Below are 26,049 nucleotides of genomic sequence, written 5' to 3'. Positions count from 1 at the left end.
TCAGCTAGGCTGGCCTGACCTGGCCATGTTGGCAGTTGTTTCACTTGTAAATTATTTAGCAGCAGACAGTGGATACACGATATTTATCATGATGTAACCACAGCCCAAATACATCAGTAGTGACAGATTCTTAAAAACTACTGTTCAGACACTCTCCTGTACTGAACACGGTGCTTATTATTCAACTGGACTTCATCCAATCAAACAGTCTAATTACACTGTAATGAAACCTGCAGTTGATCAGTGTTCATCCAGCACTAACATCATCCATATGCTCCATGTGCTTAACAAAGCTTATTGTGTATCACTATAACAGAAGTTAGAATATAGAATATCTTCATATTATGGTGCTAGGGATATGAATTAAGGTACAGTGCACATTCATGACTGCAGACTGTCCTTCAGCTCAGCAGAAGCCTGACTGTGGTGCAGCTTCTGTTTGTAAACAACCTCTGCGGAGCTCTGATTGGTCAGACACGACTCGTTGCTATGACGCCAAAACGTTGCTAAGCCAAGCACTCCCCCGGTCAATGGGGCAAAGTAGGAAACCTCCGCTTCGCCTGTTGTAATCTTCTATTTCTTAACCTGTTTGTCTCGTTTAACCTGTGAATTAATCAACGCCAAACGCGTTATTATAAACTACACACCCGGTACTCTGTATCTGACATATCCCAAGCTATAAATGAAGTATAATCTTTAGTCCTCAGCCATTTATCTAAGCGGCTTTCTGCGTCCTCCGCTATGCAGTTGCTAGGCGCTCTTTGTTTTTGCCTCCCCAACAGTCAACTAGCGCAGGAGCTGAACTTTTAAAAAGTTGCCTCAGTCAGCCATTATTGTCCTTTAATAAGCTGCTAGACTGCAGAACAGGCCTTTTATTGTGTGTGGTGTGGTCCTCGGCTGAACGGAGCGGATAAACACAAGTTTAGAGCTGTCGGAAAGCAGAGATGACAGCGAGTCGTGTGGCTGTGCGCCTGACTGGCTAACGTTAGCTAGCTAACTAGGGTCAGTTAGCCTAGCCACTTAGCTAGCTGGAGACGGTGGCGGCGGGCCGGGTCACATCAGGTGGCTTCAGTAGCTAGCTATGCCTTATTATTATTACCTAAATAACGAAACAGAGCTCGTAAAGGAAGGTCCTGTGGAGTTTGGACATGTTTAGACACTAGTTAGTACACTTCTGACTAAGTTAGCCAGCTAGTTATCCTAGAGTTAGATAGCTAGCTAGCTAGTGCCACTTCACCCACCAGCCTGTCCCCTTTTAACGCGTTTGTTCCTCAGCCAGAAGAAGATGGAGCAGTATCATGTATTGGAGATGATCGGGGAAGGGTCGTTTGGACGAGTGTATAAGGGTCGTAGAAAGTTTAGTGGACAGGTTTGTAGCTACCAAGTGTTTTAGTCACGCAAATACCTCGTATTTCACGTTTGGGCATAACTTGAATCTGTAAGCTCTCCTTTGTCTACATTGTGTCCATATTTCTTGATGAATGGACCAATGGAAATGCTAATGCTAAAATGACTTGGAATACAGTGCTTTTTACGTTGACGTCCATTGAAATCATCGCAATTTTGGAGATACAAGGTCTTTGCGTGACAGCCACGATACGCAGCTGTGTGAGTCCTAACTTAAAGTACCCCTGGTTTGTTTCTCCAGGTCGTAGCTCTCAAGTTCATCCCCAAAGTCGGGCGTTCAGAGAAGGAGTTGCGGAGTTTGAAGAGGGAGATTGAGATCATGCGAGGGCTCAAACACCCCCATATAGTTCTGCTGCTGGACAGCTTTGAGACGGAGAGGGAGGTATGATCAGTTCGAGGGGTTTCTCTGGCTTTCATCGATTCCCCCCTGTGCTCAGAACACGTACTGTAGCCTTTCTTGCTGGATAATCCAGTATAACGGCTCAAACGAAAAATTGCTGCCAGCGTTTATAGATACATTTCCACATTCAAATCTCTTGGTAATATAACTGTTAGGCAAAACGAAACGGTATTGGCAGCCGAGGTCCTGTTCTGCTCCCGGAGGAAATTGTTGCGAGGCCAAACACACAAAGCTACAAACCCCACATTAGCTTATACGTCCAAAAGTACACCCCTTCTGACTGGTGAAGTGATCTACTGTATGGTGCACAGATTGCTGAAATATGCAGTCTCTTGCACAAGCCGGACCATAGGAGTCAGTATAATGAGATGCTTTAGAGCAGCCACACATAAGCTGGAGGTCACCATGCCCAGAGCCAAGTGTCTCCAATCAGTACCTTTGGGACGAGTTGAAGTGGAGGCTGTGATTCAGAACTAATGTTTCGACATCAGAACCTGACCTCAGTGCACTATATGTCCAAATGTTTGTGGACACATGTGCAAATGCGCAGGCAGCGATTGTCTAGTACCTGTAGAAAAGTATTGCCTATAGAATAGGACTATCTGAAGCAGTTAAACAAGAAACTATTAGTACCGTACCTAATGCAAGGTGTGGGCTAGAGGGGTAGGAAGCCACCCAGCAGTGGTATTCCAGTGTTCTCTTACATTTACAGAGGGACTTACAAGGTTATTCTTATTACAGAGGTGGGCCAATGTAGTGTTAGGAGTCTTGCCCAGGGACTCTTATTGTTGTAGCGCAGCATAGTCACCCAGACCAGGAATCGAACCCTGGTCTCCCACATGGTGTTGTAGTAACGCAATGGTAAGTGGTGGTGTTATCTGTTGCGCCACACCAACCAACTTCTCTGGAGTGAATGTGCTCCATCCAATACTTCTGGGATGAGGTGGGGTGATCATCCAACAGCCTGAACTCACTAACGCTCTTGTCGCTGAATGCTATGAAATCGCGTGTCAAGTGTCCCAATACTTTTGTCCATATAGCGTAGATCAGAAAAAGTATTGTCAATATAATGAGATGCGTTAAGGCAACTACACATATGCTGGAGGTCCCCATGCCCAAAGCCAAATGTCTGCTAGAAGGGTATAAAACCTCCTGCATTGAACGTCAATAGCAATCAGTAGCTTTTTGGAGTTGGGGTGGAAATTGGGAATCAATCATCCAACATCAGAATCTGACCCCAGTAATACTCTTGTGGAAGAACGCTAAACATACAAAACTGTAAAAACTACATTAACGATGTCCAAAAGTATCCAGACCCTTCTAATCACTGAACATGTGACCAGTTACAGAAACATATTACCAGTTGCTTGAGAGCAAAAACACGTAAGCTGGAGGTCCACATGCCCAATGGAAAGTGTTGGCTAAGGGGCGGGGGGTTTGGGTTTGTATTGTCTGAAATGGTGGAGCTCCATTCAATAGGTTTCACAAAAAATGAGTATGAATGAGCAATAAATAGTTGTTTTGCCCTGGCAGGTGGTGGTTGTGACCGAGTACGCAGAGGGTGAGCTGTTTCAGATCTTGGAGGATGATGGCTGCTTACCTGAGAGCCAGGTATGTAAAAATTTAGTCCCAGACCATTTTATGCCACTTTTATAATAACTTGGGAGTATTTATTTATGTATTTATGTGGTTCAATTACTGTTGTATCAGTCATTAAACGTCTGGCTAAAACATGGTGACGTTCGTTCTTATGCAAACAAACATGCCAGTAAACACAATGGACAGTATCGAGGTCGAGTAGAAATGGTTGAGGTCATTTCCATAAATTGCAAGATAAGTCAATAATGAAATTATTGTAACAAACCTGAGTCCACTACAGTCAAATTATTCATTAAAAATACTCATCTCACTCTATCTTGTCTGCATCACATAATAAAGTACTGTGCACAGCCAGCTTTCTCACATGTGTCGTTTTGCTGTGTGTAGGTGCGCAAGATAGCCTGCCAGCTGGTGTCGGCCCTGTATTACCTGCACTCTAATCGTATATTACACCGTGACATGAAACCACAGAATATCCTACTGGGAAAGGGAGGAGTGGTGAAGCTCTGCGACTTTGGGTTAGTATTGTGCAGCGGGTTATATAAAATTCCAGCCACATAAATGGTTTGTTAGATTTGAATTATTGGGCGTTTCAGGCCTATTTTCACACCCAAATTATAATGGAAATTGGATTTAAGTCATTTGACCACAGCTCACTGGTCAGTGAAGCTAGACTCAAATGTTCAGCACTGGCTAAGTGTGTTTATTTTGTTTTTCGTTTTTTAGCGTTTCGCTTTAATTAGATTTTTATTTTTTTTATTTTTAGGGTGCAGATTTCACCAGGATTTAATTCAATTTAATCATTTTGGGGGAAAGAAATTGAGACAATTTATTATAAATAATCTTTTAAATAACTAAAAAGAATGTAATTTGTTGAACTACAGTAGTTAATACTCATAGTAGTGAATACATTATGTGAACAAAAGTATTGGGACACCTGCTCATTCATTGTTTTTTTTTCCTAAATCAAGAGTATCTTGCTTTTGTTAGAGTAACTACTGTCTCTTCTGTCCAGGAAAGGCTTTCTATTAGATTTGGAGGTAGTAGATTTTAGTGAGGTCAGGATGTTGAATTATCACCACCCACTTCATCAGATGGAGCGCCATCATTCCAAAAAACACAGTTTCACTGCTCCACAGCTCAAGGCTGGGAGGCTTTATACCCCTTTAGCCCATGCCTATATGGTTATCTGCTCCAAAGAGTCCTATTCTATTGGCAACACTTGACAGTACGGCACTTCTGTGTCAGCAATGGTTGCAGATTAAAGAAGCTAAATGCATTCATTAGAAGGAGTGTTCACAACTATTTGGACAAATATATAAAAGCATCTGTCTGGTCTTGCCTCCTTCCAGATTTGCTCGCGCCATGAGTGTTTCTACCCTGGTGCTGACCTCCATTAAGGGCACCCCTCTGTACATGTCTCCGGAGCTGGTGGAGGAGAAGCCATACGACCACACATCAGACCTGTGGTCTCTGGGCTGCATCCTCTATGAGCTCCACACGGGGGCGCCTCCGTTCTACACTAACTCCATCTTCCACCTCGTGCAGCTTATTGTCAAGGACCCTGTCAAATGGCCAGAGAACATGAGCGAGGGCTGCATGGTACTGAACTGTTTAGTGCCCACACAATCTTGCTTCCCTTTGTGTTACTGAATTGTGTGTAATTTTAACATGTTGTGAAAAACACTTAGTTAGTCAACACGAGACTTGAAAAGTAGATAAACTCCGCTTGTGTTACTGATTATGGTTTATAAATTATTCCTGAGAAACTCTCTTCATGAATATTGTTGTTCTGTGTGTTCTTGTTCTTTGTGTGACAGAGTTTCCTGAAAGGTCTGTTAACTAAAGACCCCCAAAAGAGGCTAGCCTGGCCTGACCTGCTTAAGCACCCTTATGTTGAAGATGGAGTCGTAGGTGAGGTTGTTTTATACTACTTTATGGCCATGTTGTTAAAATGTGAACGATGAGCTTATCCACCCCACCGTTGATCCCGAAATCAAGGGTATAGAAAAGAGTTGATTCTATTTTTGTTGGAGTCTCTACTGTCCAGGGAAGGCTTTATACTAGGTTCTGGAGCATTGCTGTAAAGATTTGATTGCATTCAGTGACAAGAGCGTTAGGGAGGTCAGGATGTTGGATGATCATCACTCCACTTCATCCCCAACTCCCCAGTTCATCTCAACAGTATTGGATGGAGCACCACTATTCCAGAGAATATAGTTGCACTGCTCCACAGCTCAGTTATAGGGGGCTTTAAACCCCTCTAGCCCACACCCGGCATTAGGCATGTTGTCAGTAGGTACGTGTTTATCTGCACCTCTGAGTCCTATTCACCCAGTGGGTGCAGCTTAAAGTTGCCGGATGCAGATGTGTGATTGACAGAGTTCTTCAGTTGTAATTTGGGAGAGCCAGTGTCCAGATCCCTTTTCAAACGCACTCTTTAAATTTGGTAATTAATGTTAAATGTGACACTTGCCCTCCAGTACCAGAATTAAAAGCTCTTGTTGTAGAGATTGGATGAAAAATTGTCATAATGTTGCCAGTGGCTAATATTACCATATTTTTATTGTGTTGTTAAAAATATACTGAAACAAGTCTGAAACAAAGCTTGGGGGTTTGGATATAATGGGGGTGGTGGAGGTATTTGAATATATGAATATCTAAACTCATCATAGCGCTTGTTTACATTTCAATAAGGCGCTGAAAATAAGTGATTATTAAACTTTCCAATAAAATGTTGTTGTTTTTAAATTAAGCTCTTGTGGATTTGGCTACAGTGTATGTTTAGGTGAATGAACAAAAAGGGATGGTAAAAATGATACTTTGCATCAGTGACACTGTGTGCCCTTGTTTTGTTTGTTGTTGTTTTATTTTTTTATATAAAAGTTTAAAATGTTTTGTATCTAAAACTTTTTAAAATGTAGGGTGAAATGGAAATGCATACAATGCATATTGTTAAAAAGGGACCAAATATACTTAGGTGGCCACCAGTATACCTCAGGGGGATACTGTGAAAACACTAACATTTATATAACGCAGAAAAAAGAGAACAGGATATACGTCTACCGACTTGAGTGAATAATTATATGGATATTAGTAAAATTTGAAATAGTCTGTCAGAGTTCACAATGCAGTATATAATTATATCATTTGATTGGACAGTGTTGTCTGATGAGAGCTCCAGCAGTCCCCTGACCGTAATGCCCAGTCCAGATGTCCAGGCTCTAAAGCAACAGCAGGCCGCCAAAAAAGCAGTACCCCGAAGTGGAGAGGGCAAGCTACTGCGCAGAGCCAAGGAACAGCGAGATAAGGAGCGCAGGAGCAGACAGGTGAGTTTACTGACCACACCTGTGGTCACCAGAGAACATGAGTTTATCAGTATATGCTTTTGTAGAAGTCTTTATATCTTAGAGCAGCCACAGCAAGGATGTGAGCTATTAATAATATAAACCTCTTTTAAGAATCATATACTGTACAGTGTAACCTCCAAGTGGAAGTAAGAACATGGTATGTTTAGGTTCTCCAGGACTCCACAGAGAACGGGAAGGCAGTTTGTAGCAGCCAGCCTCGCTCCAAAACTGCCCCGGCTGGAGAGGCCCCCACCAGCGGCCATTCATTGGGCAGCACCTTTACAGTGTGTCGAAATTCAGCTCATCCAGCAGCCAATCAGCATCAAGCAAATGGCATTGGTGTTGCCAGGTAGTGTCTGTGCTCAGAATTCGAATGTGTCTCAGTTTAAAAAAAAAAAAAAAGAGAGAGAGAGACCTTACTTCAAAAAGTGCATTGAACTCAAGGCAGAAATAATACAGAATACTGCAAATAGATTTAGATTTTTCTGCACCGTGAAAGTAGCCATAAAGAATTAAAGATCTAGAAGGAGAGATGAAGTGTAGTAGTGTAAATCTAAACAACTTTCAAAGTACAGACTGATGTAGACAATTCTGTTTTTTTCATCCTGCATTTCCAGGGTGCACTCTGCTTCATGTAAAGGCCCTATCAGCAGGGACTATGAGAGAGAGTTCCCTTCAGTGGAGGTGGGACCCAGACAGGTGCTGAAACGTTCTGGACCCGGACACACCGCTCTGGCCTCTGTTAGGATGGACAGTGACGTTAGTAATCCTGAATTGAGTTCAGTTCTTGATATATCAGTTTCATGGCTAAGCTCTGGGACGAAATAAAAGAAAAGCTTTAAAATTTCAAATATTGTGAACATATGAAAGCTATTCTTTATTGTTTGTTGTTTGCACTGAAAAGAATGGAGAATGACTAGCTAGGCTTGCTGTGTATTACACCACACAGCCTGCAGACTCTGATGTGTGTGTGATATCTTTCTAAACTGAATCTGTTGTGAAAGGGTTCATTACACTACTGCCATACTGCCAGAAATAATGAAACGGGCAATTAAAGACGATGGCTAACATTAGAAATTAGTGTATATAAATATAAAAAGTCACAGTTATCAAACCAAATAACTGGATTTTTATTTTTGCTTCATTTTGACACAATTTGGTAATCATCTTTACATTGTGGTAACATTGAATGAAAATTAGATTAACAGAAACAGTCCAAACTTATTCAGTCATGGTCAAAAATACTGGCAACCTTTGGCAAACTTCTTCCAGAACATATCAGTAGGTGTTTCTTGGGCTTCTTTTGCGGTGAGCAAAGCGATAGCTCACTTAGTTAGAACATGTCCCTTTGCACTTCACCCAGGAGCGAGATGCTGACAGTGATGAAGAATGGCAAGGATTGGCGGAAGTGACAGATTGGGCCAATCATATGTGTGTCCCTGTGGATCCTCCCATCCATCAGAAGCTGAAGGGCAAGCTCCTCCAATCCAAAGACCAGGCAAACTCCAATTACTCTGTATATTTCAATTAAATCAAACTCTATAACAAGATCATGTTACTTAATAGAGATTAATCATTGTCACACTCTTTGCGGGGTGTACTATATGCTGTAACTGTAGTCGCTGCAAGCCAAACTCATGCGCCATAACTGGGGAGAATGCAGTGTTGTAAATGTATACGAATGAACATCTCTCTTCTTCCACAGATTCTGGCCGAGACATTGGAGGAGCCGTCCTCCATTGTTAACGTTTTTAAGCTTCTCAAAAACATCGTCCTGACGTCTAAACCTGCTGATGCCAGGAGAATTTGTGAAGAGCTGGACCTGTCGCAATTTTTATTTAGTTTGATTGAGGAGATGCTTAGCAGTCCTGAAGTAATGAAGGTAATGGACCACAAATCATCATGTATACTCTGTCAGTCAAACATTGGGACACCTGACTTTTAATTTTTTTAAATCTCAATGACATTTCGCTTCAGTACATAAAACTGTAGTAAAATAATGTATGACTTTATATCCAAAACAAAATATTCACGTTTAAAAGTTTAAAGGTTTTATTCACCCGATTAGGTTCTCAGGTAGCCAAAAGGTTCTTACCATACAGTATGTAGCATCATGAACGTATGGAACATCTCTGTTAGAAAGCTGCATCAAAGCACAGGAGGGGCTATTTAAAAAATCAAAAATAAGAAAATTGTTTAGCTTTTCTGGTCACTGCATTGCTATTCGAAAGCAGCTTTGGTTTTTGTGTATTATATTGGAAAAGTATTTTATATATGAAAGTGCTTTTAAAATGTGTTTATACATTTCTTGTTGTGTTATCATTTCTTGTTTTTCTTTTTTACATGATTTTCTTTATACAATTATTATATGTTCATAAACAGAATAGAAAAGATTACACATATTTATAAATTATATATAAAATATTATATATACAATATACATATATATCACAAACCTATAATCTCCATACATACACTGAATGACAATAGATTTTGTCTGGTAAAGAAATGTTGGAGTACATAGAAATCAAAACAAAGAAACTCTGGTACATGAGTGAAACTAATGACCTTGTGCAGAAAAGGGGGTCCCAACACGCCACTATTTCCAATCAAACAAAATGAAAGAACCACTGCATGTTACCAGTGTAACATGCTGTTTATGCAGAATATACATGGAATGAAGAATTAATTAATATAACAAGCTAGTCTAGTTAGCAATTAAATAGTAATTATACACTTACATGTGATATTTTGCAACTAAAGTTATCTTAAATATTTTATAATATCTGTTATCACAATAACTTTGCAGATGATAAACATTTTTCTGTCTCTCCCTCTGCCTCCCTATCTCTATCATATTTTATATATATTAGGAAGTAAGCTAGATGAAGTGTCAAGTTTATTTGGAAAGTTTATAGAATAGTTTTTATTCATGCTGATTTGAGTTTCCATTTTTCAGGAGGCTTGCCTGTTTTATTGACATTAATTAGACTAGGCTGACTGATGTTGATTTTACTTCGGGGGGAAGGAAAAACAAAATTGTCCAAAAACCTCTTGCATATAGTTTTCAAAACACTGAGACAAAGTCCGGTTACAAATTGGATGTCAAATTGCAATTTGTAACCACACGGGGCAAAACATTCTCATAAATATGATGCAACGTTGAAAAATATTCTTATGATTGTTATCTTGAGTATTAATCCCAAGTAGAGTGACTGGTTCTTCCTTCTAATTTGGTGTGACTGTAGAAGCCGTGGAGTCAGAGGATTGTGGGAGAGCTGATGGCTGTTCTTTTGGCAAGCTGGGAGAAGAACCCTGAGTGGGAAATAAAGGAGAAGAGGTCTGAATGGTTTAATAATTTTATCTAACCTCACCCAGTGTTCTTTTCTTTCAGCTTCAGTATCTTAAAGCACTTTATTACTCAAATGAAAATCGTATTATGTGTTATTTTAACATAACCTTTAATTTCATTTTATCATAATGTCAAATCACGTTATGCTGCTGATCAAAAGGCTTCTGTATTTTTGTCTGAGTAAAACAGTTTGCACAGATGGTTAACATTTACTTTTTTTTTTTTTTTTGTCTTATTAAATAATTGCTTCTTTCATCAGAGCTGAGGATCTGTGCCAGCTGTTTATGTCAGTGCTTCTCCCTCCTGACCCAAACCGTTTGGCAGTAAGTCCCTCTTATTCTCTCATTACATTCACTGTATATACCAGGGCTGCACTGTGTGTTTTTCACTTATATTTTGTGAAATGGCAGTTGTCCTTTACACTGCATTAACATTTTATAATGAATAGGCCAATAGAAATAGTCTAGAATTAATTGGAAAAAACCTATAAATTGACTTCCATCAAAATTTGATATAAACTTTGGGTGGCCCTGTACAAGTGACACATTTAACTGATTTTCTCTGAAGTGGAAATAAGTAAACAAACTTCACAGCAAACAAACTTAAATTTAAAAATGTTCTGCAAATGTTCTTTTTTCGAAAATTAGCTTATTGCAATAACATAACCCAGTATTTAATATGCCAGTTGTTGTGCACATGCAACAGTTTAACAGTTCAATTTCTATTCATTTAAACCTTACTGCCATTATAGCAGTACAGGGTTCTACAGTAAAACGAAACATTGTTGGCTACTTCTCTCCAATAAAGTAGGAAATAAAGTACAAAAGGACAGTGCAAGGGCAATAGAAAAAACACAAGACAAGGTGCATAGACAGCAATTATAATAGGCAATAATTACAGTACAGTAAATACAATTTTGTGCATGTAGTGTACAGTATGTTGAGGTAATCAGGTCTGATATGCAATTAAATCAAATGTAAACAGCTTCACATATGGCATGTGTACAGTGCAGGTAATGGGCATAGCAGCTTTTTATGGGTTTTTTTGGTTTTGTTTTTTTTGGGGGGGGTTGTGTATATGAAGTCTTCTGCAAAAGTTGGGTGCCCTTGGTCAAATGATACATTTAGATTATATTGTAAGATAATCAATCCTCTACATTAAACAAATTTAAAGTTAAGTTACTTAACTCTTGACATTGCAGAGTGTTGTCAGTCATTTTTAACAGATATACCAACATCATGTTCTAAACATTTTACTGTTTCTTTATGTCTCTATTAAAGTAGCTTTACATATTTGAAGTAACAATTACAACATTTGTAATGGTTCACATCCACCATGTGCCATGCATCCTGCCATGTATAATATCAGCTATAAAATTTGCTATAAAATGTTCTTCCCTGTAGAGGATTTGTTTACTTGTTTTCAATTAGAAAATCAAAGCCCAGACTTTTGCATATATATGCCTTAAATCCTCTAAACTCTCACAGACAGTCAGGATGTTCACAGTAACCTTGGACTGCAATATTTCAGTTATGATGTTCTTAATTTTAGATTTTTTTTCTGAAATTAACACGGTGTCCAAATTATACATATAGGGTCAAACATATACAATCACTTGTTCCAAATGTCTCTTTCCTGTTAGTGATCATGATTAATGACTATAGCACTCAGTACAATGGAAAAGTCCAAGGAGCAATACAGATCTGGGGACGATGAACATAGAGTTTTCTGGGAATATCAGAAATGTTTCTTGTAGCCATTTTTAAACAACTGGAACAAACAACAAGGTCTAGAAGAAGACCCAAATTGTCACCCTCAGCTGAGAGGAAATAGCTTTGAATGGTCAAATCACCCCAAGACCTGTCCGCCATGAACTGGAAGCTGCTGGAACACGAGTGTAACTGTTCAAAGTCAAGTGAGTTTTTCATCGGCATGAACTAAGAGGCTGCCATCCAAAAAAAAAGACCCTGCTTAAAAACTGACACCTTCAAACCTGGCTAAAGTTTGCAGCTGACCACATGGACAAAAAGTCTAAGATTGACATATCAGGTCCGTACCAGTAAAGCAAATAAATTTAATCAAACTCTACCAATTCTGCCAAGAAGATTGGTCAAATTCAGCCAGAATTCTGTCAGAAGCTTGTTGATGGCTACCAAAAGCATAAGCATTTATCATATGAAATAACTTTGAAATATTGCTTGCAAAGTTGCAATACCCTCAGACTGTGAATGTTTTATTACTGCGAGCACCATGACCCAGTGTCCGTGGGTGCTTAGAGGATTTAAGGCATTCAGGTAACCCAACAGTTCCAGTTTTAATGAAGCGTTTCACACTCACAGCATGCAGCAATATAATATAATCTGAATATTGTATTTTGCCAGTATTACACAGTTCTTGTATGTAGCACTGACTTAATTCATTATTGATAATTATTAACATTATTACTCATCTTTGCAATACTGCTTCTTGCTCCAGCCATTAGCAGCTGCTGTCCTGAGTCTATTCGCTCACCATGGAGTGTGTGTGAAAGTCCAGCTGGACAGACTGACAGCTCTTCTAGAGTCTTTACTGTCCGGCCCAATTGAGGTACAAGCATTTCAAATCATATGTTGAGAGTTAACGTCACAGTCATTTATGCAGTGATTTCTGTGTGCATTTTGAGTGTCACTGATGTTCTCTTTTTTCACCAGTCTTATCACCCCTTACCTGCTGGCTGGGGCATGTGCGACAGTGTGTTAGCATTAACCCACCAATTTCTCTCTGAGGTAATTTCACACAGGATATTTTCTCTAAAGATGTGCATTTTTTGCCATGGTGTTTATAATTATTATAATAACATACCATTTTCCCCAAATGCAGAGTGAAAGCAGTGTCCTCTGTGATTTTCTGAACTCAGAGTGTTGGTCTTACCTGTGGACTAAAGTTTGCACCATGCTGCAAAACACCGCACCCAGAGCTGAAATACTCTCTGATTATGGTACAATACTTTTTTTTTAACCAAATGAGTTTTCCAACTTAAATACATAAATTATCTGCATGAAAACCAATATAACTAATGAAAAGGACTGTCCAACAAAGTAGAACAGCAAATGTCAGCACAATGAAATTGAAAAATACAATATTTATATGATCTGTTGTATATTAAATCTAAAGATAAAAACTTTCCAAAAATAATCATTTTTTGGAATGGCAATGAGGGATATTGACATCTCCAAATGTTTCCCTGGCTCGCAAAATGGTTCTATGTTGAAGCCTTCGAGAGGTGATTCACATTTAATACACTCTTAAAAATACAAGTGCTATAAAGTGAGTTTTTAAAGTGAAGTCTTAAATGTAGGGTGGTGGGTATTAAGAACAATGACTTCATTAATGCTTCACACACACATTCATTTGTATAAAAATGGTTCATTATGGAGCCAAAAATTTTTCTTCTGTGTCATTGCTCAAAGAAGACCGTCTGTGATGTAGACACACAGCTCACTGATCACACACGCTTACATTTTAAATTTGTGAAAATTTAAATTTTAAATTTGTGAAAAAGTGTAAAAACTATCAGTCCAACTATATATTGTTGCTTTCACATAAAATCTCCAATGGAGATTTTCAATGGAAGTCAACGTAAAAGTATTTTTTTATTTCTACCGGACAGATTCATGTTATGTCAAAAAGTCAAAAACATGAAGAAATATAAGGTTTTTGCGTTACAGCAACAATATATGCCGATGATCAAAAAAGCATCAAACGCATTTTCTACATGGACCTCTTAAAGTGACCTCTTTAAAAAATGCAAATCACTTGTTTTTACTTCTTCTAGGTCTCTACGTCTTCCTTTCCCTTGCTCTGTTCACTTTCTCCAGTGAGCCTTATGACTGTGTAGCACTTTTCTTTGACGACGACAAGAAACTTACTCGCACTCTGAGTCTTCTGCTGACAGCCGATAGGTCAGTTGTTCTCTAAAACTTTGTTTACCTGTTACGCTACGATGAGCACAGTATCCTTGCCAGTTTGAGATTACTACACATCATCTTAATTCTTAACAGTGACTCACCTCTGTGTCCTCGTTTTTTAGCAGCTCAACAGAGCTTAAAAGGGGTCTCTTGTGGGGCAGCTCTGATATGAGCAGCCTACCCATGATGAGCTGCCACCTACTCTGCTTTCCCTTTTCTTTGGAGCTGCCTCAGGAGAAAATGAAGGAAATTCTCCACTCATATCAAAGCCTGAATGTAGTGACAGGTTTAGTACAGGCAAGTAAATACTCCCTCCCACTCTTAAGGATTTAATAGAATTCAAAGAATTGCATACAGTGCACAGCACAAGATACAGTAGTAAGAATGTAAATCTCTTACTTCACAACAATTCGGTTTGATTAGGAAAGGATTCAGGTTATCCGTGAAATCTCAAATTTCACAACGCAATTATTTTAATATAATTGAGAATTCTTTATACAAACGCAGGGAATACATAAATGTAACAAGATGAACTGCACAGTAATCTATGTTCTAGTTTGTTATTCTACACAGAAATAAATAATTGACAAATGCCCAGCCTTTTCAAATGAATAATACTATCGTTATTGATTTTTTTTGTGTGTGTTGGCCAAAAGTGTGTGTATACTCATATTAAATGATACTATGAATTATACATTCATCAGAATTATTATGTATTATTGTGATCCAAATTCAATATATATTTATATAATTACAAACTAGGCTTACTTTTGGTATTTTTTCATTCATAATCTTAACTATAATATGCACATGTAGCTCGTAATACTGTTAATGTCACATTTTTTTGGTAAGAAAACAAAATATTTATCAATAGAATCTATTAGAGAGCAGATGTCATGTTTTATTTGCATAAACCCCAGCCGCCTTTACCAAAGTGAATCTACATTATAATCATTCCAGGTGCTATTCACGTTAAATGTAATGAAATAACAAAACAAAACATTTGTATAATATCATGAAATATCAATTATTGCAATATTAGACTAAATCAGTTCTTTGGATATTTATACAATTGATTTTAATCAATTACTATATTCTAAAATTTGTACAGTTGAATCTCAACACACAATGCATCTTAATACTTTTTATTTAAAATATTCTTGATGTTCTTACTTTTGTGTCCTTTTTCCAGGTGCTTCAGACCCAGTCTCCGGCTCTTTTAGAGCTTCCTCTTTCTCTCTTATGTCGTCTTTGCCTCTCCTCCCCTCAGTGCGTTGTTCCTAGCTTCACCAAAGCTGCCCAGGCCTCAGGTTTTCTCCCGCAGAGTGCAGAGACAGGGCAAACTCAGAATCATCTCAAACAGTCTGGAAGTGCAGAAGAGCGACCAAGACACAACGGTTTCCAACGCATGTCCGACCAGAGCCGAAGCAATGGGAATCGCCATCCTAAGGGAGGTGTGGACATGGTCAGAGGGAGCAGGGATAACTGTAGAGGTACGAGGGACCCTCCTAACGCACAGTCTCAGCTGTCCAAAAGCAAACCTGCTTTTGGAAAGTTGAGGGAAAGAAGAGACCAGCCAAGGATCAAGCAAGATCACAAAGTTCTCACAGCAGAACATCTTCAAGGTAGTGTAGAGCGACATGGAGGTAGTGTGGAGGAGCTTCTAGACAGCTTGGAGCTTCATGACTGCTTTTCACATCTCAAACATCTTCCAAGCCAGCACAAGAGAAGCATGAGCTGGCTTATAGACAGCCTAGAGCAGCCTTTGAACAATGTAGCCCACAGTCAAGGAGATCGGAGGTGTCCTGTGATCTCAGAGATCAAAGGTCAGTCTCTCGAGCCTGTAGTTAGGACAGCAAGTTCTCTCCTGTCTGAGCTGCTGCTGAATGAATCCTTTTGTGGATGTGCCATGCAACTTCTCACCCTGCTCTCTCAGACGGCTAATTGCCCAGCTGCCTCCGTCCTGCCTGTGGACCCATCCCTGCTGAGATCAGCTTTGGGTCACTCTGACGATGGAGTCCGAGCTGCGGCCTGTGGTCTCTTGTCTCAGTTAGAGCCAGACTGGGTTCATTGTGCCACTGGGACAGAGGCAAGCCCACTGGAGGCAGGGTGGACCATAGAACCATCTCTGTTCCAGGACCTTCTAAGCCACCTGGCTGACCCAGCCCCAGATGTACGCAGAATTGCTTGCAAGGCTGTTGTAAAATGGCTAAACCTGATGGGACGGACAGAATTTAGGGGTCTTCGCAACAGAGACCAGCACTTGCAGGACGGTCCCGGGACCAGAAAGAGGACTGTTAGCGGCCCAGACGTAAAAGGCAGAGGTAATAGGGGTGTAGAGGCAGAAGGGATCAGACCAAGGGGAAAGGGAGATGCCGGCTCTCCTTCAAGTTCTGTGGGCGCTTATGTGGAGGGGGAGGAATGGGTCAGGGTTGCCATAGGAGCGGCCTGTCCCGCGGTGTCTCTCCTTTCGGACTCCGATGCTGTCATCCGGCGCCGCGCCTGTGTCATCCTGGGCAACATGGCTGTCGTGGGAGGAGGCGACAGGGCGCTGATTAGTGCGGACGCTCCCCGTCAGCTCCTGCGCGTCGCCCGCGGCGACTCCCATCATGCAGTGCGGCGGCAGGCCTTGGCCACCCTGTGCGCAATTGGTCAACTGGATGAGCTGCAGCAGGTGAGAAGAATGAGGTTGTCAGGCTTGTCTTCACACCTATTAAATTTTAAGTAGGGGTGACTTAACCCTTTAGAATTCAAGGCTTGTTATTCCGTTAATAACCTTAAGGCTTGTTATCCAGTAACTAGTATGAAGTAGTAACGAAAGCACGACTATGAGCTTAGATGTAAGGATTGTAATTAAGAAGGAATGCCTGGGCTTGTAGAAGTTAAGCGTTTAATAAATTTTTTGCCATATGTGCGTAATGTCAGCTTTGACGATAGCTAATAACAATTAAATACAGAAAATTACCATGCTGCTACAGTTTATGTTCGCTGCAGCCCCATAACAATTACAGCTACCCCTAGACCCTTTACCCCAACGAACAGTGTGCAAACACACTTTTGAGCAGCATTGCATCATTCTGACAATTGTGCTAAGGGACTTGGAGAACGACAAGTAAAAACTCCTTACCAGCATGTCTCACGTCCGCATTCTAACTGCTTTCTTCCTCAAGGCTCTGAAGTCCATTGATGCTGGACTTACACTCCACCACGCATCCCAGGGTTCTTCACTTCCGAGCAATTACAGATGGCCTGTCAGCCAGCTGAATGGGCCGAACACAGGAAAAACATAGCGTAGACTCAACAAGGGGTAAAATGTATGGTTATAATTAGTGGAACAGTGTGATAGTGCCTGTATACGAGTCTTCCAGTGTAGGTGTCATTCTGAATGACTTTAATGTCAATTATTTTGTCTAGACTGGTGTGTGTGCTTTGTTTATTTAGAGGTTTTTTTTCTACAGAATTTTGGCCCTAGCTTAAGCCTAGACTAGGCATTGTTCTGGCTATCTGACTTAGACCAAGACCTGTTAAAACACAATTTTAGCAGTAACTGGTGTAGGGCTGTCTAACAATAGTGCACTGAATCTTGGAAGAATAAGGCAGGTTTAGTTAGAGGATACCTGACACAAAAATACACTGCAGATGTCCAGCAGAGACACGGATTGAACAGACACATTTCAAAATGTGAGAGTTTTGCACTGTCCAGTCAGATTTCTCTGAATACACTGTACTTTTCCTGTTTCCTGATTTTTATGATTTTTTTATGAAGATTTTGTAAAGCTTAACTAATTTATGCAGATTCTGCAAATAAAAATTTGTCAAATTTCATAATTGTAAATAAATTATATAACGAGACAAAAGTGTTTTTATTTATTTATTTTTTCATTTTGGACGTTGAAAATCGTTTGACTCAATTTTGGCTGTGGAATTCACGACACCTTTACGGCATTAAAATTCCCATTTAATAATAATCCACCTTATAATTTTTTTTTTTTTATCTGAAATATATAAAGAAATATTTATATATTTAAAAAAACGTTTCAAATAAAAGAATAGCGTGTTTGGGTGTGTGCTGCGTTTTTATTTACAGAAATAAGAAATAAGAAATTGGTTATTTCTCCTCTGGTGTGTTTATGAGCCGCTCAACCCGCGCGAGTTCAAATAGGAGACTGTTTTCCTGCATTTCAGGTGATTTCGTGATCACCAGGATTTCCGCCTGGTCGGTTTTCAGTTGGTTTTACTCTGCGGATTTACTTCATTTCACTTATTTTATTTCTATTTTATTTTATTGCCGTTTTTTACTTGTACAGTGTGATTAATACATTTCACTAGAAGGGCGAATTCTTCCTCCTTTCTCCTTTTATTCACTACACACACACACACACACACACACACACACACACAATCCGCTCTCAGGTCGTTGGGGCTTTTTTTGTTGGTATTTTAATCCGGTTGTCTGACAGGGTCTCTGGTTCAGACACTGATTCACGCCTATCTCAGTGTACAAGAATGAAATAATGCCTCGCGTCGTTTTGACCGTTTAAATTGCTCCGATTTTTGGCTGTTTGGCCACACACCTCGAGTCTGCGACGGAATTTAATTTTACTTAGGAAATAACTGTGAAATGTGACCAAATACGAAAGATTTGTTCAAACTGGAGGATTTTTCTGGCGCCTTTTCAGCTTTTCCCCCTTATTCCGCAGCTATTTTTGATTTAGAAGATAATCTGGACATTTGTACTATTACTCACCGCCTCGTTTTAAGAGAAGTATTCGTTTATTTGATTTTGTCTTGCGCTGCTGTTCGTGTGTGTGTGTGTGTGTGTGTGTGATGCGAGAAAGCCGGTGGAGGAAAGTAAAGTAGGCTAAAACGAAGCACAGCACCAGTGTCAGTAAGAGAAGCAGACGCAGTCTTTTAGGATAAATGGCGAGATTAGATTAGCCCATGTCCTGGCATAAAGCCTAATGAGGACTTAGTCACTCATAAACCTCAAACCCAGCATTATGAGGCCTCAGTAAATTTAGACAGAAAGTGCTTCCCTCACAATCACTCCTCCTGCGCACGCCTGGATATTTTACAGGGGGGTCTCTTCGTTTACTTCTGTGCCTTAAAAAGCCCGACTATCAGCCCTCGCTCACAGAAACATGAGAAAACTCAGTGAGTCACTCTAGAAACCTGACCGTTAAAGATCTGCGATTGATCATCAACGTTCTAGAACGTTTTCACAGAAAAGTATTGTGACGTCGATGACCTGTCACAATAGAAGTCGCTTTGAAGATTCGGTGATGCTTTCTGAATGATGCGCTAAGTTCCAGGTTAGCTTCCAAACCTCGTGGCTCGTTTTGCTCCTGTCTAGCTGAAAGCTCACTGCCGTGCCAAACACACACCCTCTCTCACACACACTCTCTCGCGCGCGCATATACACGCACACACACACACCGGCTTTCCAGCCTCCCCGATAAGCTTCAGAAATCTCACATGCAGCAATCCATCAGCTCCGAAATGCGTTCTTGCTGACACAAATCACTTTTATTGGAATTAAAAAGAATGACAGGGAAAATAAACACAAAGCAGTTTAAGTGGAGGTGATACATCAAAATGACTCCGTCGTTGTGTTTTTAGCTGGTGTGAACATCATGTGGCTCAGTCGCGTAGCTCAGAAATCCGAACATTCATATCCCAACTTCACAAGGTGACATGTACCACAAACCGGCTATATTTCATACACATGATTGTATACCGCCAAGAGGAAAGCGTATTTGAAACCGATATGCTGCTTAGCTCTCTCAATATCTATGCTAGGCTACGTATTCAGAAGGATTAAAAAATAGATGTATTGCTAGGTTTTAAGGTATACATGAATCTTCGATAAAATACCTTTAAACTAACCAAAAAAATATCAGGGGAGTAGAAAAGGGTCTATTTGCTTCTGGATTATTTTCCCTACATTTTTTTCCCTTGTGTCTAGATATTAGAATATCACCATACTAGGCTAGTCAACTTAAATAGGCTGTAAACATGAAACCCCTAAAAGTGTTCAGGATTGTACACAATTGAATCTGCAATTAATAATAAATTATGCCGGTGAAAATGTTGGTTAAATATTGCTAGGAACTTGAGTTGACACTAAATGAAAGCTTGGTCAAAGCCATCTCAAGCGTTCTAGTTAAAGTACAGAAAAGCAGTGGAACTATAAAGATTTTCTGTCCTCCCCTTCAGACACTATTTTAAATTGGAGCAAACAAACCTTATAAAATCACAAACCCTGATTGTTTTCGCAATTACAGCAGAGACGTTGGGCCAAACAGTAGTTTGTGAAATCAAAATGCCACTCATTCTATGAAATGACTAGGCAAAGAAGATAAATAACAGGACTTCAAGATAGGTCTGTAGCTGGAGAGATATGCTGTAATGTTCAACGTCGTCCGAACCAACAAAACGAACAAAAAGGCATTCTTTTTCTTTTCTTTTTTTTTCCAAAAAGCTGTGAAAATCTTAGGCATGCAAGACTGAAACAATATGAAATCAACACGCATAACATTAGGCAGTGCCATATCTTCAGCATCAAGTTACAAACTGACATACTTCCGTGACTTTGGACATAGATTGCATACCTGAGCTGCAGGACTAACGTAAACTGGGGATTGTTTTTTTTAAATAATAATAAAAAAAAATCATCAGGCTTGTTCTTCCTGAGGGAATATTCATTTTGGAAAGAGTGATTCCCCTGAAAGTCAATATTAGTTTTGAAAGAGATTGCTTTTTCATTTCAGTGCTTATTTCTTTTTGAATTGATGGAAGAATTGCGCTATTGCCAAGTACTACGAACTTGAAACTGCTCATAAATAATTAAAGGAAAAAAAAAAAAGATAATTACCTATGTTCGGATAAATAAAGATTAGTGCAGGCTATATTCTGGTGTGATAGTACGTTACAGCCTTGTGTAAATGAAACATAATGCGCTCAATCAGGTCGTGTGTGTTCAGCCTTGATTAACATCAATCCTGAAAAGGACACGAGAAGAGGACCCGTTTTAGCTATTCTTCGAAAAAGGAGGCCCACACAAAAAGCCAACTGTCATTTAAGCCATGACAGAATCACAGTGCATATTTATTTTCCTTTGAGTTTGAGCTGGAAAAGTGGAAGTTTGTGCTGCAGCTGTTGATGGACTTGTCAGTTTGTAACGAAAAGTAAATGATTGGTTAACGTAACGTGCAATAGTTACACACCCCGCCCCTATCCAAAAACAAAACAAAACAAAAAAACATTCGATCAGAAAACATTCCAACTTAAATTCCACTTTCTGTTAGAGCACTATCAATTCTACTTGCAGGACCATCATCTGTGTCAGGCTACCAAGCTTCAGGTCAGGCGCTGGCCTCCTGTTTTAGGCGTTGACTGCGAGCCTTGTACACCTCAATCAGGAGGTCTTTGACGTACTGGATCTCCCGTTCCACCGATTCTGCCTTGTCCCGAAGTTCTCGATTTTTCCCCTCTAGGCCATGAAGCTGCTCCTCCAGTGAGTCCAACTCTGCTCTCTTCCTCTGGCGATACCTGTTAGCATGCCAAAAATCAATGTTACAACATCAGTGTCACTGATGAGTCACGCTTTTGCTGTCCTATATGTAGCTCCAAAGAGGGTGTGGCCAAAATTGTCTACGTCAACTTTTATTTTGACTGCTGCACAGAAAGAGGCAATTATTCTTACGTCATGGCCGCCCTATACCTCTACACTCTAAAGCTCTGAAGTTCTCTGGCTTGTTCGATCAATGATATTTTGAAACATGACATCGGATTTTGTCGCTTATCTCTGGTTACTGTTGGCTTTACTGGACGTTAGTAGGTATCAGGAAGAATTTTATGAAACCGGCTCAATATACTATACCTGTGAGCTGCAGTCTTGTTCTGATCTCGCTTCTTCTGCTTGCGTTCTCCATGATTGGTTTCCATGAGGGGGACCTCCAGCTCTGGTTTCACGAGGCAGGGTTCCTCCTTCAAGGAACAGACTCCCCTTGGGCAAGGAGCGCCCATTTCGTGTCCGTGTCTGTCACCACTCAAGCAGGCAGGGCCTTGACCCTCCAGAAAGTTGCAGTGATAGTCGCTATGTTGACGATGCATTTCTACACTTTCTGCTTTCACAGGCTCGTTGATGGCGCCTAGGAAATTATGGTAGGCCTCTTCTTGGGGTGTTCCTTGAATAAAGCAACCTTCGTTAGACTCGCTTTTCCAGGGGATGTTAGTCTTGACCATGTCGTTGATGCCAGCTTTGCCTTCGCTCATCATCTCCATCTCCGAACCTCCACCCATTCCATTTAGGTTGACTTCCCTGACACCGTACATCATCATCTCATCTTTCTTGTGGGGGGGAACTTGAATGGGCCCACTAAAGCCATAGCCACCACTAACAATCTTGCTTATCCCGATGGACTCTTCTGTGTAGCGGCAGTTCTTCTCTTCTTTGGGTAAAATGGCGCACCTTCTGATCTCCACCGCACTGCCCAGGCAGTACCCTTTGCCCACCACCCGTTCATCTTCTATACAGCTGTAGCTTCCACCAAGCGCAACAGCTGAGTTACCTGAGGTATTTCCTTTGGAACTCCAGATGCTATTCTCATAGCCTTCACTCACCCTCACCCCATCGGAAACTCTCTTGCGGCCGCAGACGTTGCCGTTGGGGCGGTTGCAACTGTAAGGGGCGTGTCTAGGAATCTTGGATCGGCCAATGGGTCCCCCACAAAAGCTCAGCAGGTCTAGTTCCCCAGTTGCTAGGGTAACAAGTAGGGGGCTAGATTCTGATTGGCTGGAAGAAGAATAGGATGCATAGGGCAACTGGTAGTACGATGGGGGACCCATTGGTGGTGGCCCTTTGTCGCATTTGCCCAGTTTGGAGGCTTTCTCTGGGAGCGGGTCAGACAGGAAGTAATCCTCCAGCTGAGCAAGCTCTTCCTGCAGCAAAGAGGTCATGACCTCCAAATCGGAGGGCACCTGGATGTCATGCTGCAGGGGCGAGGGGGGAAGGGATGCATTGGGGGAGGGAGAGGAGTGAGGGGTTGGGAGGTATGAGGAGAAATCCACTTCTTCCGTCATCCAGTCACTGAGACCATCACCTATTTGGAAAAGAGAAAATAGAACAAAATGTCAATCCAATGCAATATATTACGTGCAAATCAGTCATTTACGAGAAAACATCACCGCCAACAATCGATCGCATTTGCGCTATTTAACGTTTCGTATTTTTAATTTTTTGTTAAAAATGATAACGAGTGATCGATATAGTTCGTAAATCCAAAGCGTTCAAAATAATAGCATTATTGTAGCTCCAGTCAGCTCAAATGTAGACCAATAACAATTTAAAAACAGGCACACATTGGTAGTTTTACTCACTGTTCAAGGAGGAGGAAATGTGCTGCAGTGCGGTGCCCACCTGAAACTGGGAAAAATAAAAAACTGTACTCACTGCAACTCACCAATTAAGTGCTGGCTCTCCTCTGGCCCCTCCCCTCTGCGCCTCTCCAATTGGCTGTGGTTAGCCTGTGGGTGAGAGAGAGCGAGGGGGTCTGCCGGGCAGCCAAGTAGAGTCTTCCAAATGGGTGCTGACATTGCCATCATCCTGTCTGTTGGTCCTATGATTCAAACGGCCGAGTTTACGGTGCACGGTATTGTAGTTCGAGAGTTGAGCCACAGAAAACAGGGCTGGGTGAGCATTATGAAACCTAAAAATGGAGGAGAGATCGATCAGACAAGACAGTCCAAAAGCATCACTAAACATCGGACGAGTAAGATGCGAGTGCAGCATGAGTGCAAACTGTCCCCCCCTTTTTTTTTTTTGGTCAAACTAAAGTAAAACAAGAATGATTCAGGACAAGCCACTGTTTAAAGGGCTTTCCTCCGACCTACATTTTTTCATTCTTGTGGAAAAAAAAGAAAAAAAAAAAACACACACACACAAAAACAGTAACCATTTTTTGAGAATAGTAAGTTATAAATAAACTAAAAATTGGTGAAGTAAATGACACCAAGTCCACTGCATTTCAGCATCACTCTAGAAACATCAACAACTGTCAGGGGACCAATTTAGACCATCACTAGACCTGTTCCATCCATCTCAGTCTCCTGTGCCCACTTAGGAGTCTCAGCTGAGTTCCCAGTGAACCAGGCAGACGCTCATTCAGTGCCAAATAAACTCACAGCTCTAACCAAGACAGAGACACATTCAGCTACTCTAACCGCTACCGCCACTATCAGCACAGCACATCAATGAAAATGAAAAGAAAAAAAACAACAACAACAAAAAGACACCCCTAATTACCAATGCAATACAACTCCAGAATAGGCTACCAGCGCACTCCCACCGCAAACCATCCTAAAACTGCTGCTACTGCCTCCAAAAGCTCCCATAGACAACATCATCCATAACAGCCAAAGCACACTCTGCACCGGAGTCTGTTTTGGGGGGTTTCTAGTCCAACCTGCTCAACTCAAAAACAACAGCCTCTATTGTTACCCTTGTTACCCACCACGCTTGGCACGGCTCTGCAAACTGCCCGAAAGCCCCAACAGCAGGAACGGTCCAAAAAAGCAGCATTGTTACAAGCCTTATTACAGCCAGAGTGCAATCTCTGTAGACATATGGCAGGTGCATAAGCCACTGAACTGAACTGTATGGAGTGAAGCTGGACGCGCACGTGGGATGCAGCCAATGACGTAATGCAAGGTGTCAGATCTTCCACAAAGAGCTAAAACTGCTGTCCCTGTTTCCAAGCCACTCAGCCTCCTCTCTATACTTCAACAAGGGCAGCACAGATGAGGCTCAGATGATGCCTCGACTAGGATGAAGCAAGACGTCACTTTAAAACAGCACAACAGCACAACAAACGTTTGAATGACGTCCAGGCACATAACGTTTATAATGTCAGCCCAGCTGTTCACTGCCACTGCGTTGTCGTTGCAAGGCACGAGACAAGACTTTTGTTAGGACCAGCCAGCTGTCTGTATGACAGCACGTTAATAACAGGCACAGTCCCACCGTGTGCCTTTGCACCGTCCTACAAACGACGTGCAGCCATACTGACGATGATACTGACTTTTCCTGCCCAAAGGCTTGTAGCTAAATAAGCACTCATCAAAAGAAGTCCCTCCTAAGAAGTTGCAGAACAGCGCCATATCAGTGGCTAGCAACAGTTGTGGAAGCAATGAGGAGTCAGGAAAGTCGCAGAAACTTTCCTGACAGCTCGAACTAAAGCTCAGATCAGTAGATCACCACTGGTTTCCCATAGCTGACAACATCACCGTGCAGCAGCACAAGCCACAGAACACCTGGAAGACAAAGTCCCAAAACACAGCAGTAAGTAGAGAGGGTTCACTTACTCCATTATTGCTGGTTGAGGTGTTTGGGGTGCGTTGCAAGAGCAAAGCACGGCGCTTTGTGGAGGGCAGACGAAGGCAGACGAGTTTAAAAAGCCATGTTCTCCTGCAGAGTGTCCCTCTCCTGCCTCTTGCTTTGTTGTGACGGAGTTGATGACTGAGAATCGGCTAATTGAGCGAAAGCATCGTGGGTCATCCACACCTAGCAACCGGCTGCGTCACGCGGTCACGGCGCCGTGGATTCCTCCGCCCCTGTGCGCGATGCTCGTGGTCCTTATTGGCGAGAAGGGAAAAGTGGTAAACAACAACGCCCACCTAGATATCAGATAGGGATTTTTTTTTTTTCCCATTTTCTCCCCCCCTCCCCCTTTTTTTTTTTTTTTTTTTTTTTTGTTGGTGTTCAGTCCTAAATCACATGCGCCTTGTCCATCTCCACGTTATCAGACATGCTCGTGAAAACTTCAAAATAACTTTTTTAAGCCAACTGCCGGCTACTACAAGTACCCCGAGTATAAACACGCTAATCATATGCTAAGTCTGTTTGTTCATTCACTGTTTATTCAACAAGACGTGGAGATTATCACGCCGTGCGCGGTTTCAAAGGGACTATTTAATTTCCAACATCGAGGAAGA

At 41.1% G+C, this 26,049-nt stretch overlaps 2 protein-coding genes across 2 annotated transcripts; one reads left to right on the top strand and one right to left on the bottom strand.

The window, feature by feature from the left end:
• The first annotated feature begins 793 nt into the window (after window positions 1-793).
• Window positions 794-17,897, top strand: stk36 (serine/threonine kinase 36 (fused homolog, Drosophila)). Its single transcript, XM_072692790.1, has 20 exons — window positions 794-1,369; window positions 1,649-1,789; window positions 3,341-3,418; window positions 3,794-3,924; window positions 4,759-5,008; window positions 5,227-5,320; window positions 6,569-6,735; window positions 6,924-7,105; window positions 7,374-7,515; window positions 8,120-8,254; window positions 8,462-8,638; window positions 10,005-10,096; window positions 10,368-10,431; window positions 12,584-12,694; window positions 12,799-12,873; window positions 12,968-13,085; window positions 13,923-14,049; window positions 14,178-14,352; window positions 15,248-16,729; window positions 17,226-17,897. The coding sequence occupies exons 1-20, from the start codon at window positions 1,286-1,288 to the stop codon at window positions 17,343-17,345; spliced, it is 3,945 nt and encodes a 1,314-aa protein (XP_072548891.1). The 5' UTR covers window positions 794-1,285; the 3' UTR covers window positions 17,346-17,897.
• A 1,662-nt stretch (window positions 17,898-19,559) lies between these two features.
• Window positions 19,560-25,678, bottom strand: atf5a (activating transcription factor 5a). Its single transcript, XM_072692789.1, has 4 exons — window positions 25,420-25,678; window positions 23,520-23,765; window positions 21,938-23,159; window positions 19,560-21,606 (listed from the first exon to the last, which is right to left on the bottom strand). The coding sequence occupies exons 2-4, from the start codon at window positions 23,659-23,661 to the stop codon at window positions 21,420-21,422; spliced, it is 1,551 nt and encodes a 516-aa protein (XP_072548890.1). The 5' UTR covers window positions 23,662-23,765; window positions 25,420-25,678; the 3' UTR covers window positions 19,560-21,419.
• Window positions 25,679-26,049: the final 371 nt, after the last annotated feature.

The sequence above is a fragment of the Salminus brasiliensis genome, chromosome 1 (assembly GCF_030463535.1).
Source record: "Salminus brasiliensis chromosome 1, fSalBra1.hap2, whole genome shotgun sequence".
In the NCBI taxonomy this organism is placed as follows: domain Eukaryota; kingdom Metazoa; phylum Chordata; class Actinopteri; order Characiformes; family Bryconidae; genus Salminus; species Salminus brasiliensis.
The sequence above is the reverse complement of the archived record's forward strand: the minus strand, read 5'-3'. Positions and strand labels throughout refer to the sequence as shown.

Excerpts from the sequence above, each read along its gene's own strand:
- stk36 (XM_072692790.1), top strand. The coding sequence starts at position 1,286 with ATGGAGCAGTATCATGTATTGGAGATGATCGGGGAAGGGTCGTTTGGA. Across the intron at positions 10,097-10,367 it reads TGGGAAATAAAGGAGAAGAG|AGCTGAGGATCTGTGCCAGC; the intron begins GTCTGAATGGTT and ends TTCTTTCATCAG. Across the intron at positions 14,353-15,247 it reads TAGTGACAGGTTTAGTACAG|GTGCTTCAGACCCAGTCTCC; the intron begins GCAAGTAAATAC and ends TCCTTTTTCCAG.
- atf5a (XM_072692789.1), bottom strand. The coding sequence starts at position 23,661 with ATGATGGCAATGTCAGCACCCATTTGGAAGACTCTACTTGGCTGCCCG. Across the intron at positions 23,160-23,519 it reads GGAGAGCCAGCACTTAATTG|GTGATGGTCTCAGTGACTGG; the intron begins GTGAGTTGCAGT and ends TTTTCCAAATAG. Across the intron at positions 21,607-21,937 it reads AACAAGACTGCAGCTCACAG|GTATCGCCAGAGGAAGAGAG; the intron begins GTATAGTATATT and ends GCATGCTAACAG.